We start from the raw sequence: 18304 nt of genomic DNA, 5'->3' as shown, positions 1-18304 counted from the left end.
AGTTCCAATTCTAACAGTCCCCAGTTCTTCAGAACTCAACAGCCACTGTGTGTGTGTTGGCGGGTACAGGAGGAGGAGGGGGAGACAGAGAGAGAAAGACAAGGTAAGAAAGAGAGAGGGAGGAAGGGAGGGAGGGAGAATGAATAGCTGAACACATTGAAACCAGTCCTTGCAATTAGCAGACTGGACCTTTCAAGAACAAAGAAAAACTTGAATGTTAAAGCTTAAAACTCAGTTAGTTTTTTTTTTTCCTTTTTTTTTTTTTTGCGGTACGCGGGCCTCTCACTGTTGTGGCCTCTCCCGTTGTTGAGCACAGGTTCCGGACGCACAGGATCAGCGGCCACAGCTCACGGGCCCAGCCGCTCCGCGGAACGTGGGATCCTCCCAGACCGGGGCACGAACCCGCGTCCCCTGCATCGGCAGGCGGACCCTCAACCACTGCGCCGCCAGGGAAGCCCCAGTTAGTTTTTTTTTTAAGTTATAGGCACAGATGACCCTTTTGCTGAGTCTTTAATAGAGGTATTCACTGGAGTTAACTGCTCTAACCAAGCCTTAGGAGGGTTTTTTTTAAGGAAAAAAACACAAAATTCTGGTCCGTGGGTTCACTTTGCTAACAGAGTAGACAGAACAGTTTATATCTCCCACTCCATCCCATTTTTGGCAGACTATAACAACAACGAAAATTAATGGGCTTGAGAATGTGAGTACATATGTTTTCTTAATTAAATTTTCAAAATTCAATTCATGAATTTTGAATATATTTTTAAAATTCATTATTAACTTCAGCGGGGCTTTTAAAAAACGCTACATCAAGTTCTTCTACACTTCAGCAGGTCTCAGGTCCCAATTCCTCATTTTCAGATGGCAGGCCTATTTTTAAAGAGCCAGTTTATACTTTAAAATCTATGTCCGAGTACACACACGCTCACACACGTGGACATATGCAAAGACAGGGTTTTGAAGCACCATTTCACATCTACCATCAGGAAAAATAATGAACCAATTCATCTTCTCATTGTAATTCTACTATGAAGGGTAATAATGCAATATACAATGCCATATTTTAAATATAAATATCAGTAATGAAAATACTGACAGAGCTTAAGACTCTGTTCAGAAATATTTTAAAAGTAAGGCTCAAATAACTGTGTAGATTCCAAACACGCTATTTACTGATCAGTCCCTAATGATTAAACAAATATAAAAGAACTTATTTCAAGATCAAATAAATAGAAGAGAATTCTACAACGAAACTCAATGGATCAAACAATCTTTAACTGAACACATGCAAAACTCCACAATACAACTGCTTTTATCCTTATGGCCTGATGCAAAATGCAAGTACAAAATGGAGAACATCTATGTACTCTGCTTTTTAGCTTTCCGCTTTTAAGGCTACTTGTTTAAGGAAGACCTTTGCTTTTACAGGATCTTGGCACATTAAAGGATAACATGGCTCCCTAATTTGGAGAACAAGACATGACATTCAGATAATTTATGAATTGTTATAATTAAGAAAGAAGCCTCTACCTAAACCAAACCTTGGGAACACAGGTTGATTAAACAACTCATTTATTTGCTAACTGCTTGACTTGAATCATGGACATTCATTCTACATTAATTCAACACCTGCCATGGTTAAGAAACTGTTCTAGATGCTGACACTGGCCCGTACTGGGTTATGAGCCATTGTGTTACATCGAACTGTCTGTATTTTTGGAAAGCAACTCAATCAGCTCAACTATTTTACAAAGTATCAACAATCAAGTTTAAAATCTAGGTTCCTTCCTACCACCCAGGACACACCCAGATGATCTCCCTCAACTTCCAGCCGATTAATATCTAGGGAATGTCAGATTACAGATCAAACTTGAAAATGTAAATCTGCTTGGAAAATTTAAAAAGTACACCATGCAGTTAAAAATGAAAGATAATTTGTTTTCGACGACCCAGTATTTGCCTCATCTCTGACACGGCTTCCCTACATTCAGAAGATAACTGACCATTGATTATACAAACACAAGGAGATACACTCACACACTCTCTCTCTTCCTGTGCACATGTGTGAATACACACACAAATACATTTGTAATCTCACCCATTACATTTATGTACAGTCAGTCAGTATTTAAACAGCTGAACTGCAATCATGACCTAAAATATGGCTTATGTTGTGGGCAGGTCTGTTTGAGGACTGCTTGGAAGAGTCCGAGGCAGAGGAGTTTGCTATCGTAAGCAAAGGTGACATTGCTGAGCCGTCAGGGAGAGCTGTAGCTATTTCTGGAAACAAAGATGTCATATTAAAATTGGATAAGTGAGAGTTGGTCATGTGCATTGGGGGCATGTCAGGGAGAAGAGGAAAACTTGGTTGAGCAAAACCAACAGGTCTGGGAGGAGATAAAATTGATCCAAATCGGTTATTCAAACTTCCACTGTTTACCTTCTCTGTGCTAGGATTCGAGAACATTTGATTAGAAAAATAGGGGATTGAAATATCATTGGACAGTGTAGGATGAGCAGGAGAGTACGGGGGATAGAAGGAGGGGAGAGTATTTTGGGGATCTACAGGGATGAGGGCTGGAGTTCGAGTGGCACTAGGCTGAGTAACCTGTGGAATGAAAGAAGTATTCGCATTTATTGGTGGATTCATGCCACCCTCAGGAATAAACGGAAAACCAAAATTTTGTGATAGTGTATGCTGGTCAGGCGCTGAATTATCATTAGGTACTTGTGGGCCATCGGGCATGAAACGAACAATACTTCCTCTCTTTTCTGTAGCGGGTTGTTGGCGTCCGAGAATCATACTGCCACTAGTAGACAGAGGAAGATGGGGAAGACTTGGATCAAAGACATTACTGTGTCTTTGGTTTCCAGAGCGATTCCTTTCAGGTTGACGAATTTTGGAACCGCTGCTGTCCTGCAAGGGATGCCTTGATCGCTGGGGAACTGAAGAACTAGTTTGACGTACAGGAGGCCCTTGGTCAGCATTTCCGTGAGACACAGACGGATGCAGCAAACCTGGCCTTGCAACCCCATGCATGTTGGTTGTGACTGGAGGGTTCATGTGGCCCTTGGTCCCGTGACTGTCAGTAATCCTCATGGGATTGGACTTCTGTACAGAAACGTTGGGACTTGTGTTTCGACCTTGAATATCTCCTGAGGAAGAAGAACTCGAAAACGGAATATTCAAAGTGCTGTTCCTGGTGTTAATTGCACCCAGGGACATGTCACAACTCTCCCTATTCTGACTCTCACTCTCTCTTCTAATATGGACACTTTCATGAGTTGGGGGACAATTATATTCGATTGCAGAGGAGGGACCACACTGTGTATTCCTCTGATGCTCTGGCAGTGATCTCTGGCTCCCAATGACCTGATCACCCAGGTGAGGGGCAAGTAAACTCTGCATGAAACTTTGGTGACATGTATTTTCACTGTCCCTTGGTGGGACAGCATTTCCTGTTGGGATGCTCTGAACTGGTGGGTAAGGTAATCTCTTTTGGCGGTCAATTGGTGGTGGACCAGGGTTTTGACTAATTCGAAAGGCCTGGGACTGCATACTCCTCAAGGATGACACAGGGTTACCTATTTCATTATTTCTTGAAGACTGTACTTCAAAATTACTCTGGGGCTGCTGACTGGCTCCGCTTGGCTTAAATGTCTGACAGTCAGAAAGGCGGATATCTGAGGTAACAGTATGGTCCACACGACCCTGCATATTATGAATGGCCAAACTCTTATTTCTGGGAACATCAAGGTAGCTTCTCATTTCAAGCTGATCTGAAATTCTGGAACCCTGAATCGATATACCCATTCTCTGCTCTGAGTTGGAAGATGTCTTTCCAATGAGTGCCTCCGCAGAGTAACTTGAAACTCTGTTTCTCTCTGGCCTGTGTGGAGTACAAGTCATGTCTGAAGGTCTCGTCACGATACTCGGTTGGGACACCATTTGCTGCTCTATGCCTCTTGAAGTCAGAAGCCTCTGCATTGGATTATGCCCAGATACGTGTTCAGAAGAAAGCCCCGCACCTTGCTGCCGGCTCCCCACCTCCTGCTGGTGCATGATGTCTTGACTGAGATGGTTATGATGACTGCGGCTTGTGGAAGGATTTTCACGGCTCTTCTCTGGCTGGGAGCTTCCAAAGTGTTGCTGCATCTGTTGCTGCATCTGCTGATGGTGGGGGTGTGGCTGACCGCTCTTGGGTCGGGATTGGTCACTTCCATGGTGCTTGGGTTGTAGAGGAAGCTGAGAGGCCTGAGTGCCCTGGACAAGAGTCCTCTTTTTCTGCATCTGGACTTCCTGTTGCAGGGTTCTCTGTTGGTGGACGTGGGGCTGAGAGTGGACAGAGCTCTCTGCGTGAGGTGCGTGATGCTGTAGCTGGTATAAGTGATGCCTCTCTCTTAACTGCCCCGCCTGCTGCTGCTGCTGCTTCAAGTAGAGATGGTTACTATGCAGGTGAGGCACCCCCTGAGCTGGCACATGCTGCTGCAGGGCCTGCAGATGCTGGCTGGCCTGCGTTTGCTGCTGCTCAGCCACGGAAGGCTGCGAATTGCACTGAACCTCAGTTTGCCTCAACGCAGGGGCCACAAAGTTGTTACCAGGTGGGAATAACCGCGTAAGGCTGTCTCCATGTGCTGGGTTGCTAATAGGCACAACTGAGTTTGACGAGTTGGGAGGGATCTGACTAACCATCATTTGAGTTTGATCGGAAATGCTGTCTGGAGTTCGGCTCATCAGGGACAGACCTTCAAGCCGGAGGGGAGCCGGCTGACAATGCTTTTGACGTTTAGCTGAAGACAGTAAAAGGTCATCTTGGACAGCACGCTTAGCAGAGTTTTTACGGCTTTCATGACTTGGCTTTAAGAGTGGCTCTTGAATCTGTGGATTTGGTATGGTACCGGCCATAGTACTGAGCTGTTCTTGGGAGTATTCGGTCATCAGAGATGGGCCAGGAGGCTGACTGCCATAGGAGCTAGATGAAACCGTCAGATTAACCGTGGCAGGAGCAGCTGTTGGCTCTGAAGTCTGGGCTAAACCAGCGCAGCTGACCAGAGGATGGCTGATGCTGCTCTGATGGATAAGATTGTTCACACTTAAACTGGTGATGCTTGGCGGCTGAGAAGTCGAAACCTGTAAAGAGGCATTTGATGTTTTCATCCCTATAGAACAACTTGGTTTTTCAAGGGGCCGACCCACAGTTGCTTCAATTGACTCCTGAGAATTAAATTCATTTGGTGTCGCTTCTGCCTGTCCTGGGCCATTCTCTTTAGATATCTGGGTTTTGAAAGGCTGGTCTCCCTCTAAAGAGGATGCTTCGGAAGGCTTTGAAGGAACTTCCCTTATATCAGCCTGGGCGCCAGCTCTTCCCTTCTCAAGGTTCTCCTGGTCAAAAATAGCTCTTGCTGCAAGAGCAACTATATCAGTTTGCTCTACAAAGGTACAGCTGTCACACGTATTAGTCGTTGCACTGCTGGTGACATCCTCTCTAGTTGTTTCAGGAAGCATGGATGCAACTGAGAAACTACGACTACTGCCAGAGCTGGTTGACATGGGGGAGTCAGCCTGCCTACTGGTAAGCAAAGAACCATTAATAACCTCCTGATCAGAGATGCAGGAATGATGCTGTCCTGGATCTCTGTCCTCACTGCTCATCAGTAATAGCTCCTGTTTGGGATGTAAATCAACATTTGAATGGACTATTTTAGAATTTTCTGAAGAAAAGTCAGGATGGTCCACCTGGACTGAAAGAGGTGATTTCTGAGGGTCTTTTTCTTTAGCAAGACCAGAGAGCAGTGCAGTTAAACCCTGCCCCTTTAAGAGACCTGTGGTGTGCACTGTAGCTGATGAACCTTGCTCAGCCCTGCAAGGTTCAGCAATGACTTCTACCTCAGAAACACAGTCAGTACTTGCAGTGCTCGTAGCAGACGACAAATCAGAAACCTGAGAAACCAAAACGTGGGGATCGTTCGCAGACGAGATCAACACGTTGGCTGAAGTGCAGGATTTGGCAGCAGCTGGCAATGCCAAACTAGCTGCTGGCTTATCCTGAGATGTCTCTCGTTGCAAAACGGGGAGAGAATCTTTGGATTTTGCTGGGGCCATTGTAAAATGTTCACTTGTTACAGATTCTTGGGAGGATGAGCTAGACTCTTCTGCTGACTTAGATTTGGGTATGGACTCAGGTATCACTGATTCAGAATTCAGAACATCCAAAGAATGTGAGCCAGAAACACTTACACTATTTACCTGGGACATAGTGACCGATGGTAACACACCAGGGAGGCTGTCCAGAAGTCCATCATTACACGATGGCTCTGTGGAGCCTTCGGTGCTGGGGCAGTCTAACTTACCCACGTCTCTGGCTGGATTCAGGGTGCAGGCTGACTTATTAGTGGCTACGTGTTTCTTGACACTCGGCTTCTTATTCAGCCTTTTGGGCTTCATGTTAGGCAAACAAGCTACAGTGTTCATTGAGGGAGTAGTCACTAGATTATACGTACTGGGTAGTGTGGCTGAATTCTCCGTTGTCACGGGAGATGCTACAGCTGTTGTTAATGCAACACAGTTAGCTGGGGTGGTTTGACTATTTGCAGCAGTTTGAGGATTGGCAGGCTGGCTAACAGACAGTTGTACACAGCTTTGCCCAGCCATCTGCGATATGCTTTGATTGAGGCTGGCCAAAGCGCCAAATGTATTCAGGGCAACATTGGTATTTGGATCTTCGCTGGTGGTGGGTTGAATAATTTGCATAGGGGTTTGACTTGTAGTTCCTGATGAAGACATGACAGGCTGCAAAGCAAAGAGCTGTCCATTTAAAGAAATCGTTTGAGGCTGTTGTTGGTTTGACATGGTTACAGAAAAAGTCTGTGTTGAATTAGATGCTGATAAAGATGAAGGTCTTGGTAATATGTGGACAAGGTGCTTTCCTCCAAAACTCTGTGGGGTCGAAACATTTTGCACTGAATTGTTAGACCCTATGATAGCACTGGCTCCATTGACAGGGAGTCGAACAGAACCAGGAGGTGGAGCGGAGAGGAGTGGCAAAGGGTTCTGATTAGTTGCCTGTATGATTACTATCTGTTGACCCACTGTTTGGTTGGGAACCTCTGCCCTCATCATTGCTGGGCACGGGGTGGTGCTGGGTGGCTGAAGAATGATAACGTTTTGATTGGCAGGAGCTGCGTTAACAGCCGACCCAACTGGCTGAGCCATCTGAATCACTTGCATTGCTGAATTCAATGGAAGGATACTTTTTGGAGGCTGAGATTTAACTTGTGGCTGGGCAATCAGTGACTGCATAGGTAAAGATGGACAAGAAGGCAAGGTTACAACTACTTGCTCAACTGGCTGCCCATCTGCTGGAAAGGAATTATTCAAGTTGACGCCTGTAGCCACACATCTGCTGTGGTTGGCCGTGGTGGGGCTAGTACCAGACTCATTTAATACCGGAGTCACAGCAGAAGATGATGTCTGGCTTAAGGGCTGAATAGTGTTTCCCGCCAGTTGCAAAGTAGTCCACGTCGTCTGCGTGTTTCCAGCTGAGGAAATTCGGGTAAGGCTATTAATGTTTTTCAAATCTGAAGCACTAACAGCTGAAGAAGGCAAAGAACAAGAAAGAGTCCAACCACTGTCCACAGGGTTTGCAGAAAGGGTGCTCACAGGGGTGGTGGTCTCCCCTCCTCCAGGGGCAGACGGGGCCACCACCGCAGTAACACTTGTCAAGTCTGCACCCTTGCTAATGCTCGCTGGACAAGAATCACCTGCAGATCTTGGAGGCTGGGAGCAGACTGTCGTGGTAACGGAAACAACAGAGGTGGTCTGAAAGTCACTTCTGCACTCCTGTACGCCCAGGCAGGACTTGCTTCCTTGGTGTCCTTTAGTGGCAGTTGCTGAGCAGCTGGGGGAGATGCTTGTGGCACAAGGGACTGTTTTCTTCAATAATTTGGGGCTCTCTTGCCCATTCTTATTTTCAGAAGAATTTTGATCCTTTAGACATGTGTGCAATGAATGATGCTGGGGTGGTACAGGCCCGACAGGGACAGTCATCAGTGAGCCACTGCTGGCACCAAGCACACTCGACTCGCTTTCGGAGGTGGAAACCTCAAGAATATTTTGAGCAGAAATGGTAGCAGGAAGACAAAGAGGAACAGGCTGGTTGGCAGCCAATGCAGAAACCGTGGTCTGATGCCATGGCTTGTTTTCAGAAGGGTAAACTCCAGAAATAGACACAGGAGTCACAAGATTGCAAGTCCTCTGTACTGGTACCACATTGGCAGTTTGCTTCTGTAAATTATGCCCAACGTTAAAGGTTATCCCCTGAACAGCTGTTCCCTGGCTATTTCCACCAGGCTGACTCCCGCTGGAATAAACAATGATATTCTTTTGAACCTGGTCACTGGGAATCACAACAGAGACCTTTGAGTTTTTAAGATTTCCTTTCCAGTGGATTGTGGGGTCGTCATATAAACATATGTCATTTGCTTTCAGTAATTCAATATATCGGCCATTTTCTTTTTGAATTTCTTCCAGTTGTTTACGTAGCTTTTTAATTTCTTCAGCTACAATATCAAAAACAAAAATGAAAAAATTACCTCTAAGTGTCAATATTTATAATAATTTAAGAAACAGCTGTATACTAAACTACTGAACACTAATTTTAACATTCTAAGTACCTCAATTGAGAATCTTCAGCTCTTTTCTAATATAAGTTCTTTCTTCTTTTTAGAATGGTATCTCAAATCTCTATCCTAATCCTTTGAAAAGTATGTATCTTTAAAGGTCAACAATTCAAAGGTCAGAAATTACTCATAATGTAGAAATTCCAAAATTCAAAATAGGGCAGCAATGAAAGACATACTGATGTCATGGTAACATGCTAGGAAAATAACACTGAATATCAATATAATAGCATTTAAATGTTGCAATAACTAACATTACTTTATGGTGGTAACAGAGAGTTTTTTTTTTTTTTTGGCCCCTCTGCACGACTTTCAGGATCTCAGTTCCCCAACAAGGGACTTAACCTGGGACCACGGCAGCGAAAGCCCAGAATCCTAACCACTAGGCCACCAGGGAACTCCCGACAGTCTCTTTTATAAATGGCTTTAAACTGGTTTCTATCTTACCCTTTGAAATGACAGAGAACAAGCAGAACATGTAAGAAGTAAGATGGGAGAGTGCTGAAGAAAGGACCACCAGTGAAACTTGCTTTTTCCTTGGTAGGGCCGATGTGTGTATGCTAGTGAGTAATGAAGATGTCCGTGATGCCCTACACTGTTTTAAAGGAGACAGCCTCAACCACGGATACTAAGGGTCAGCCTTGGCTGTTGGTATGTACGCTCTGTGACCCTGTACATCCCCACCTGCTGTGCCATAGTAGGTATTCTCCCCCATTCCCTCCGCCAAAGGCAGCCGATCCTCAAGGCCAGTACCTTATGAGGTAGCCTGAAGTAACAGGTTCTGTTCCAACAAGGAGGAGCTGAGACTATCAGATTGTTTTTCTCAGCTATTTAAAGAAAGAGCCACAGAAGAAAGATGCCAATGTGCTATGGACATTAGAAATTAAAGGACAATTATCATGGACCAAATAATAAAGAAGATGGTTCTCACTTATTGTGCACTTACTCTATGCCTGGTGCTTTTCATTCGCTGTCTCATTTAATGATAATAATAACAACAACAACAGGTAACACGTATCAAGCATTTACTCTTGTGCTGCGCTTTAAGTGCTTTACCTGTGTTATCTCTTTTAATCCTCATAACAACCACGAGATGGGACAAACACCTTTGTCATCATCACTTTTAGCTGTAAGAAACAGGTTCAGAGTAGCTACATAATTTGCCTAAAGTCGACTAGATAGATGCTATGATTATCCTCATTTTAAGACAGGGAAACTGACACTTGGAGAGGTTAAGTAACTGGCCAGAGGTACTGAGTGAGCAAAGGAAGTCAAGGCTCAAACCCAGGTGGGCCTGACTCCCAAGAGCACTGCTGTGGCCACTGTGCAAGACTGTCATGTGGACAGTGAGTATGTGGAGGAAGCTGCTGGGAAAAGAAGAGAGAGCAGATACAAAACAGAACCAAAGAAAGGATCATGACCGCGATGACAACACGGTCGGACTTAAGGGGCCTCGGGTGCTGCCCCAACCCCTGGCCTGGCTGTTCAGCTCTTCCTGAACCGCCTGCAACTTGTATTTCTTCAAGTTTCCCTTTTCCCTAGGGTAACTCGATTGCCTCAGATGCTGGACTGTGAAACCAGAGGAGCCCTCATTAGAAAAGTCTATACATCACTCTAGCCTTACTATCCCTTTTGTGGGTGCCTCAAAATGGTTACCAAATATTGATTATGTATCTAATTGCTTGACAGCATCATAAAACAGGACGTGGACCATAAAAGACAGCTGACTGAGGGGAGGGGTAAGTTGTCAGCTAACTGAAAGTAAACAAGAATTCAGAATGCCGACCTTCTGGATGTGCTTTCCAGCACTTCTTACAATAAACACAGCCCAGCATTGCTCCCACATCAGCAAATTCTGAGGTTTGTCTCCTTTTAAGGTGACCTACTGAGTTGTCACAGGAGATTCTCATTTTTCTTTTTAGCTGTTACAAGAAAACCTTCTCTCCAATGCAAATGGGAAAAGAGAACTCATCTGATAGCATAAAAAAGTCACCTCTAAAAATCAAATGTTATTAAATGACCAGGCAGTCTCACGCACACATTACATGCAGTATAAACAATTATGAACTGAATGTTTTGGCCTTCGGAGTTAACTCCTAGTTAAGTCCTGGCACAGGCATATCTTTATCTGTTTTAGGTTACACTGAGCAGGACTCCCGCTGCATCCTCTTATGGGATTCCCCTAGCTGGAAGATCCACCTGGAAGGAAGGAGATCCAGTATTATTTGCATCATGATCCAGTATTATTTGCATCATGAGTTTAGCAAACATGAAGTACAAGAAGAGTAAAAAATCAAAACTGTGTATGCCTACAAGGTTAGAGTTGCTCAAAGAAGGGGGAAAAGAGGTCAACTAGGTTGAATGTATTTGCAACACTATTCTCACAGGCCCAGCCAATGCATGATCTTAATGAACTGGGGCAAAAAAGCCTTCTGTATCCTAATATAAGTTGCACTGTGACACAAAGGCCTGAACATTGAAAAAACAACAGAAAGTAAGAATCTTAAAATCTTTACCTTGTTCATTGTTTCCTCCATTAAGCAGGAGTTCATCGTTTTGCCTTTTCAATTCTGTTATATACTTAAAGGCTTGGTCCAGGATCATATTCTTGCTCTGCCAAAGAAAATCAACCATTTAAAAGTTTCACTGAAGGGTAAGAACTTGCCAGAAAAAAGTTAAAGCTTTGGTTTTATCACATATATGTGATACGTATCTTTTCAAAATTTAAAACTGCCACCATATTCAAAACTTCTACTGTTCCTCTTTCATTTAGTAAGTATTTATTGAGGCTCTGTTCTAGGCACTGGGGATATAATAAACTAAAGGGACAAAGTTCCTGACCTTGAGGAATATTATTTATTTATGAGGAACTATTATATATTAATATCTATTTATATTTATAAATAAAATCAGGTGGTGATAAATATTATGAAGAAAAAGCAAGTAGGGTACTTCACTCACTGTTAATCTAGTCACCTCCCTTGCCCGGTCTAGGTTTGAGCTTAGATGCATCTTTCTCTAGGAACTCTTCCCTGGGCCTCTCTGTTCTAGAACTCTATATTTCCTTGGCTAGATGGTAGGTATTATTCCCCTCTTACTATGATATTTACTGTGTGCTTTATTATTCCAGATCACAGAAGAGCATAATGGATGGAAGCGCAGATTCCCCCACTTAGCATTTCTGTAACTGGGGAAAGTTACTTAGTCTTTCTAAACCTCAGTTTTTCATTTGTAAAATGGGGATAATAAAAGTACGTACCTTGAAGGGTGTGGTAAGGATTAAAGTCTTTAATATAGAGAGAGCATGTAACACTCTGAGAACACAGTTAGTGGGGTATGGAAAGTGCTTAATAATTGCTAGCTTCTTGTAGCTACTGTTTGTCAGGTCCTATGTTAATTACGTCAAATGCATTATTTCTTGGACTCATTAGAAGAACTATATTGTTTTTCCTTATTTGTTCAGCTTTATTGAGGTATAATTGACAAATAAATTGTAAGATATTAAAAAAATAATAGTAAAGTAGGGTAAGGAGGGGGCCAGAGAGATGGCAGAGGTTACTCTGTGCTGTGGACTGAATGTGTGTGTCCCCCTACAATTCATGTTGAAGCCCTAATCCCTGATGTGATGGTATTTGAAGGTGGGGCCTTTGGGAGGTAATTAGGTCATGAGGATAGATCCCTCATGGATGAGATCACTGCCCTTAGAAGAAAAGACATGAGAGAGGTGATCTTTCTCTCTGTCATGTGAGGACACAACCAAGAAGAAAGCCCACATCAGGAACCGAACCTGGTGACACCTTGATCTTGGACTTCCAGCCTCCAGAACTGTGAGAAATACATTGTTGTTATTTAAGCCACCCAGTCTATGGTAATTTTCTTATAGCAACCCAAACTGACCAAGACATTCTGCTACAATCTATTTAATATAGGGAGGCTGGGGAAGGTCTCTCTGTAAGGTGATATTTAAGCAAAAATCTGAAGGGAGTACAAGAAATTATGCCCTGTGGATATGTGGAGGAAGAAGGCTCAGGTATCAGGATCAGCAAGGACAAAGGTTCTCAGGTGGGGCTGAGTTTGGCATGTTGGAGGAATAGTAAGGAAGTGAGTGAGACTAGAGTCAAGTATATTGGGAACAGTAAGAGGAGAGAGGCCAGAGAGAGTCTGCAAGACCATGGAAAGATTTTAGACTTTAATGTTATTCTTTACTCTGTCAACCACAACTACAAACTATTCTAAATAGTAGGTTGAGATAACAATGTCACTTGATTGAGTTCTGGTGTCATGCTCCCAATATATTCCATTCCTAAGTTTTCTCAAAATGATCGTATTTTATGTCAAAGTTCCTGTATCTTTACTTAAATTTTTAAAATTGAAAATATAATATATGCATATGGTAAAAAAAATGTAAACAATATGAAGAGATATATAATGAAAAGTACATTCCTTTTGACTTTAGCCCTCCAAACCCCTTTCCGGAGTCAACAACTGTAAGTTACTTATGTATCTTTCCAGAAATATTCTATGCCAATACATATATATATATATATATATAAATCTTTTTTTAAAAACCCAGATAGAAGGATACTATAAACAGTATGTTACATGGATGCAACTAGAGATTATCATACTAACTGAAGTAAGTAAAAAAGAGAAAGACAAATACCATATGATATCACTTATATGTGGAATCTAAAATACAGCACAAATGAACCTATCCATGAAACAGAAAGAGACTCACAGACATAGAGATCAGACTTGTGGTTGCCAAGGGGGAGGCGGGGAGGGAGAGAGATGGACTGGGAGTTTGGGGTTGGTAGATGCAAACTATTACATTTAGAATGGATAAACAATAAGGTCCTACTGTACAGCACAGGGAACTATATTCTATCTCCTGGGATAAACCATAATGGAAAAGAATATTAAAAAAAAAGAATGTATATATGTGTATAACTGAGTCACTTTGCTATACAGCAGAGATTGTCACAACACTGTAAGTCAACTGTACTTCAAAAAAAATTTTAAGTATGTTACATTATTTTGTTTTAATTTTCAAAAATATATTTTGGGGACTTCCCTGGTGGTGCATGGTTAAGAATCCGCCTGCCAATGCAGGGAAACAGGTTCGATCCCTGGTCGGGGAAGATCCTACGTGCCGTGGAGCAACTAAGCCCGTGCTCCACAACTACTGAGCCTGCGCTCTAGAGTCCACGTGCCACAACTACTGAAGCCCGCATGCCTAGAGCCCGTGCTCCACAACAAGATAAGCCACCGCAGTGAGAAGCCCGCGCACCACAACAAGGAGTAACCACCGTTTGCTGCAACTAGAGAAAGCCCATGTGCAGCAACAAAGACCCAGTGCAGCCAAAAATAAAATGAATTAATTAATTAAAAAATATATATTTATATATCTTGGATGGTATGGTCATTTTATGGATCTTCGAATCCTTGAGCATGGTATATCTTTCCATCTGTTTGTGTTGTCTTTAATTTCCTTCATCAGTGTCTTAAAATTTTCCAAATACAGGTCTTTTACCTCCTTAGTTACATTTATTCCTAGGTATTTGATTCTTTTTGATATGACTATAAATGGGATTGTTTTCTTAATTTCTTTTTCAGATAGTTTGCTGTTAGTGTATAGAAATGTAACAGATTTCTGTATATTAATTTGTATCCTGCAACTTTACTAAATTCATTAATGAGTTCTAGTAGTTTCCTGGTGGCATCATTAGGATTTTCTATGAAGAGTACCATGTGTTCTGCAAACAGTGACAGTTTTACTTCTTCCTTTCCAATTTGGATTCTTTCTATTTGCTTTTCTTATCTGATTTCTGTGGCTAGCACTTCCAGTACTATGATGAGTAAAAGTGGCAAGAGTGGGCATTCTTGTCTTCTTAGAGGAAATACTTTCAGCTTCTTACCATTGAATATGATGGTAGCTGTGGGCTGTCATATATGGCTTTATTATGCTGAGGTATGTTTTCTCTAAACCCACTTCGTTGAGAGTTTTGATCTTACGTGGATGTTGAATTATGTCAAAAGCTTTTTCTGCATCTGTTGAGATGATTATATGATTTTTATTCTTCAATTTGCTAATATGGTGTAACACATTGATTGCTCTGCAGATAGTGAACCATCCTTGCATCCCAGGGATAAATCCTTCTTGATCATTGTTTATGAACCTTTTAATGTACTGTTGAATTCAACTTGCTAACATTTTGTTGAGGATCTTTGCATCTATGTTCATCAGTGATACTGGCCTGTAATTTTTGTGCTCATGGATTGGAAGGACTAATATTGTTAAAATGAGCATACTACCCAAGGTAATCTACAGATTCAATGCAATCCCTATCAAAATACCGATGGCTTTTTTCACAGAACTAGAACAAATAATTTTAGTATTTGTATGGAAACACAAAAGACCCCAAATAACCAGAACAATCTTGAAAAAGAAGAACAAAGCTGGAGGTATCATGCATGGTTTCAAATTATACTACAAAGCTACAGTAATCAAAACAGTATGGTACTGGGACTTTCCTGGTGGTCCAGTGGTTAAGACTCCATGCTTCCAATGCAGGGGATGTGGGTTCAATCCCTGGTCGGGGAACTAAGATCCCACATGCCGTGCGGCATGGCAAAAACAAACAAACAAACAAACAGTATGGTACTATCATAAAAACAGACACATAGAGCAATGAAATAGAATAGACAGCCCAGAAATAAACCTATGCTCTTATGGCCAATTAACCTATGACAAAGGAGGCAAGGATACTTTGGGGAAAAAGACAATCTCTTTATTAGGTGGTGCTGGGAAAACTGGACAGCTACATGTAAGAGAATGAAATTAAAACATTTTCTCAGACCATATACAAAAATAAACTCAAAATGGATTAAAGACCTCAATGTAAGACTGAAAACCATAAAACTCCTAGAAGAAAATATAGGCAGGACACTCTGACATAAATTGTAGCAATATTTTTTTGGATCTGTCTCCTCAGGCAAGGGAAACAATAGCAAAAATAAACGAATGGGACTACATCAAACAAAAACTAAGACAGTGTTCTTTCATAAAGCAAAAGTTGAGACAAAGGCAGAACCTGATAATGCCCACCTACTGCACAGTGAATGAAACTATCAACAAAACAAAAAGGCTGCCTACTGAATGGGAGAAGATATTTGCAAATGATATATCCAATAAGGAGTTAATATCCAAATATACAAAGAACTCATACAATTAAATATCAAAAACCAAACAACCCAATTAAAAAATGGGCAGAGGATCTGAATAGACATTTTTCCAAAGAGGAAATGCAGATGGCCAACAGGCACATGAAAAGATGCTCAACATCAGTATCATGAGGGAAATGCAAATCAAAACTACAATGAGATATCACCTCCCACCTTTCAGAATGTCTGTTATCAAAAAGACAACAGGGACTTCCCTGGTAGTCCACTGGGTAAAACTCCATGCTCCCAGTGCAGGGGTCTCGGTTCGATCCCTGGTTGGGGAACTAGATCCTGCATGCATGCCACAACTAAGAGTATGCATGCCACAACTAAAGATCACGCATGCCACAACGAAGATCCCATGTGCCGCAACTAAGACCTGGAGCAACCAAATAAATAAATAAATAAATTTAAAAAACAGAAAAAACTAACAAACAGAACTCAAAAACAACAAATAAGAAGTGTTGGTGAGGATGTGAAGAAAAGGGAACCTGCATGTCCTGTTGGTGAAAATGTAAATTGGTGCAGTCACTATGGAAAACAGTATGGAGACTCCTCAAAAAATTAAACATAGAATGACCATACAATCAAGCAATTCCACTCCTGGATATTTATCCAAAGAAAACAAAAACACTAATTCCTAAAGATATATGCATCCCTATGTTCATTGCAGCATTATTTACAATAGCCAAGATATGGAAACAACCTAAGTCCTCATCAATAGATGAATGGATAGGGCTTCCCTGGTGGCGCAGTGGTTGAGAATCTGCCTGCCAATGCAGGGGACACAGGTTCGAGCCGTGGTCTGGGAGGATCCCACATGCCGCGGAGCGACTAGCCCCGTGAGCCACAATTACTGAGCCTGCGCGTCTGGAGCCTGTGCTCTGCAACAAGAGAGGCCGCAATAGTGAGAGGTCGGCGCACCGCGATGAAGAGTGGCCCCCGCTTGCCGCAACTAGAGAAAGCCCTCGCACAGAAATGAAGAGCCAACACAGCCATAAATAAATAAATAAATAAAATTTAAAAATAAAAAAGGCAAAATTCCTAAAAAAAAAAAAAAGATGAATGGATAAATAAGATGTGATATGTGTGTGCATATATCTACATCTACGCTATACTTTCTAAAGGCTGTATTTGTTTTGTTTACCAGTCTATTACTGATAAATAAGCTATGAAAGAGGAATTTCGTTTTTTTAATTCTTCAGCTTTTAAAAATGTTACAGTGAATGTTTAAGCTCTACCCAGTATTTATACTATTAAATATCTCCAGTACTTTATCTGATAGCTCTCTTCATGTAGGAGTCGGTGATTTAGGGCTTTGGTTCAGCAAGTTACAATTTTGGGTCCCTTAGGCTGGGTCCCATCAGAAGTCCAGTATAACCCAGGAAACACCGTACTTTAGAGAAAGAAACTAAGATAGTGTCCTTTCTTAAAGCAAATGTCGAGACAAAGGCAGAACCTGATAATGCCCACCTACTGCTTCTCTACTGCAGATGGGGGTGGGGACATGCGGCAATAGTTAAGAAAATCTAAATCTATTCAGCTTCTGGAGACCAAATACTGACTTCCATTGCACATTCTAGGGCACCAAGAAAGAGAAATGATTATGGTTTCCTTTCAGATAAACTTGTAGGAATAAAAGCCAAGGGGAGGAACATTTTATTGGGCAAACACCAGTGCTTAGTGAGCAGCTACTATACACTGATATGTGGAGAAAGAAAAACAATCAGAAGACATAGTACCTGCCCTTAAGTTTGCCTGTGTGTTAAGGAAACAGAAAGTACCTTTTTAAAAAGACTAAAAAAGCACATTTATGCAAGACTAGGTATCATCTTGTAGGGGAGAATGAAAAGAAACTGAATTGTAAGACCTTGCTGAGGGAGACAGTGTTGTGAAGTGAACACATTGATCTGGCCCTCCCCACCAAAAGCCTGGGATGGTTTGGGACTGGGAAGCTCCAGCTACCCCAGAAGGTGGGGTGAGGCATGGGTTAAAACTGAGGGGACTGATAGAAAGATTCTTCTTTTGCAGTAATAAGAACCACACACACTCACACACACACACACACACACACACACACACACACACACACACACACACACATCCTATGCAGCTGGATGACTTCCCCTCTTCCCCAACCACAGGAGACAAGTTTATTTTCTGTGAAATTTGAACCAGAAGATTTCAGCCTCAAGGATACTTACTTGGCACAGAAGTGGACAAGATGAGGCTCCTAAATGAAAACAGGAGGTAAAGTAAAATCCTGCCTTCTAGAGCATGAGACTCTCCAGCACCCCTTCCCCAGCCCAGCTCCCAGAAAAATGGCAATGAGCCTTATAGTTCTTTTCCCACCATTCCCACTCCTAGGTAGGGTGCTGAAGGATCCTTCTCCGGAAAATAA

The 18304-nt window shown here is 42.2% G+C and overlaps 1 protein-coding gene across 4 annotated transcripts in view; it reads right to left on the bottom strand.

The window, feature by feature from the left end:
- Nucleotides 1-298: 298 nt before the first annotated feature.
- USF3 (upstream transcription factor family member 3) overlaps nt 299-18304 on the bottom strand; it is a 44224-nt gene continuing 26218 nt past the window's right edge. For 3 of the 4 annotated variants that reach the window (XM_079922269.1, XM_079922268.1, XM_079922270.1), the window contains 2 exons: nt 11196-11292; nt 299-8559 (listed from right to left, as the gene is read on the bottom strand). In XM_079922269.1, coding sequence (XP_079778395.1) covers nt 2129-8559; nt 11196-11292 — 6528 coding nt within the window. In that variant the 3' untranslated portion in view covers nt 299-2128. Of the gene's footprint in view, nt 8560-11195; nt 11293-18107; nt 18137-18304 lie in introns of all 4 variants that reach the window. The other variant, XM_079922271.1, reaches the window with a different exon arrangement.

Source organism: Stenella coeruleoalba (assembly GCF_951394435.1).
Source record: "Stenella coeruleoalba genome assembly, chromosome: 5".
NCBI lineage: Eukaryota > Metazoa > Chordata > Mammalia > Artiodactyla > Delphinidae > Stenella > Stenella coeruleoalba.
Note: the sequence above shows the minus strand (reverse complement) of the source record. Positions and strands in the feature narration are given on the sequence as shown.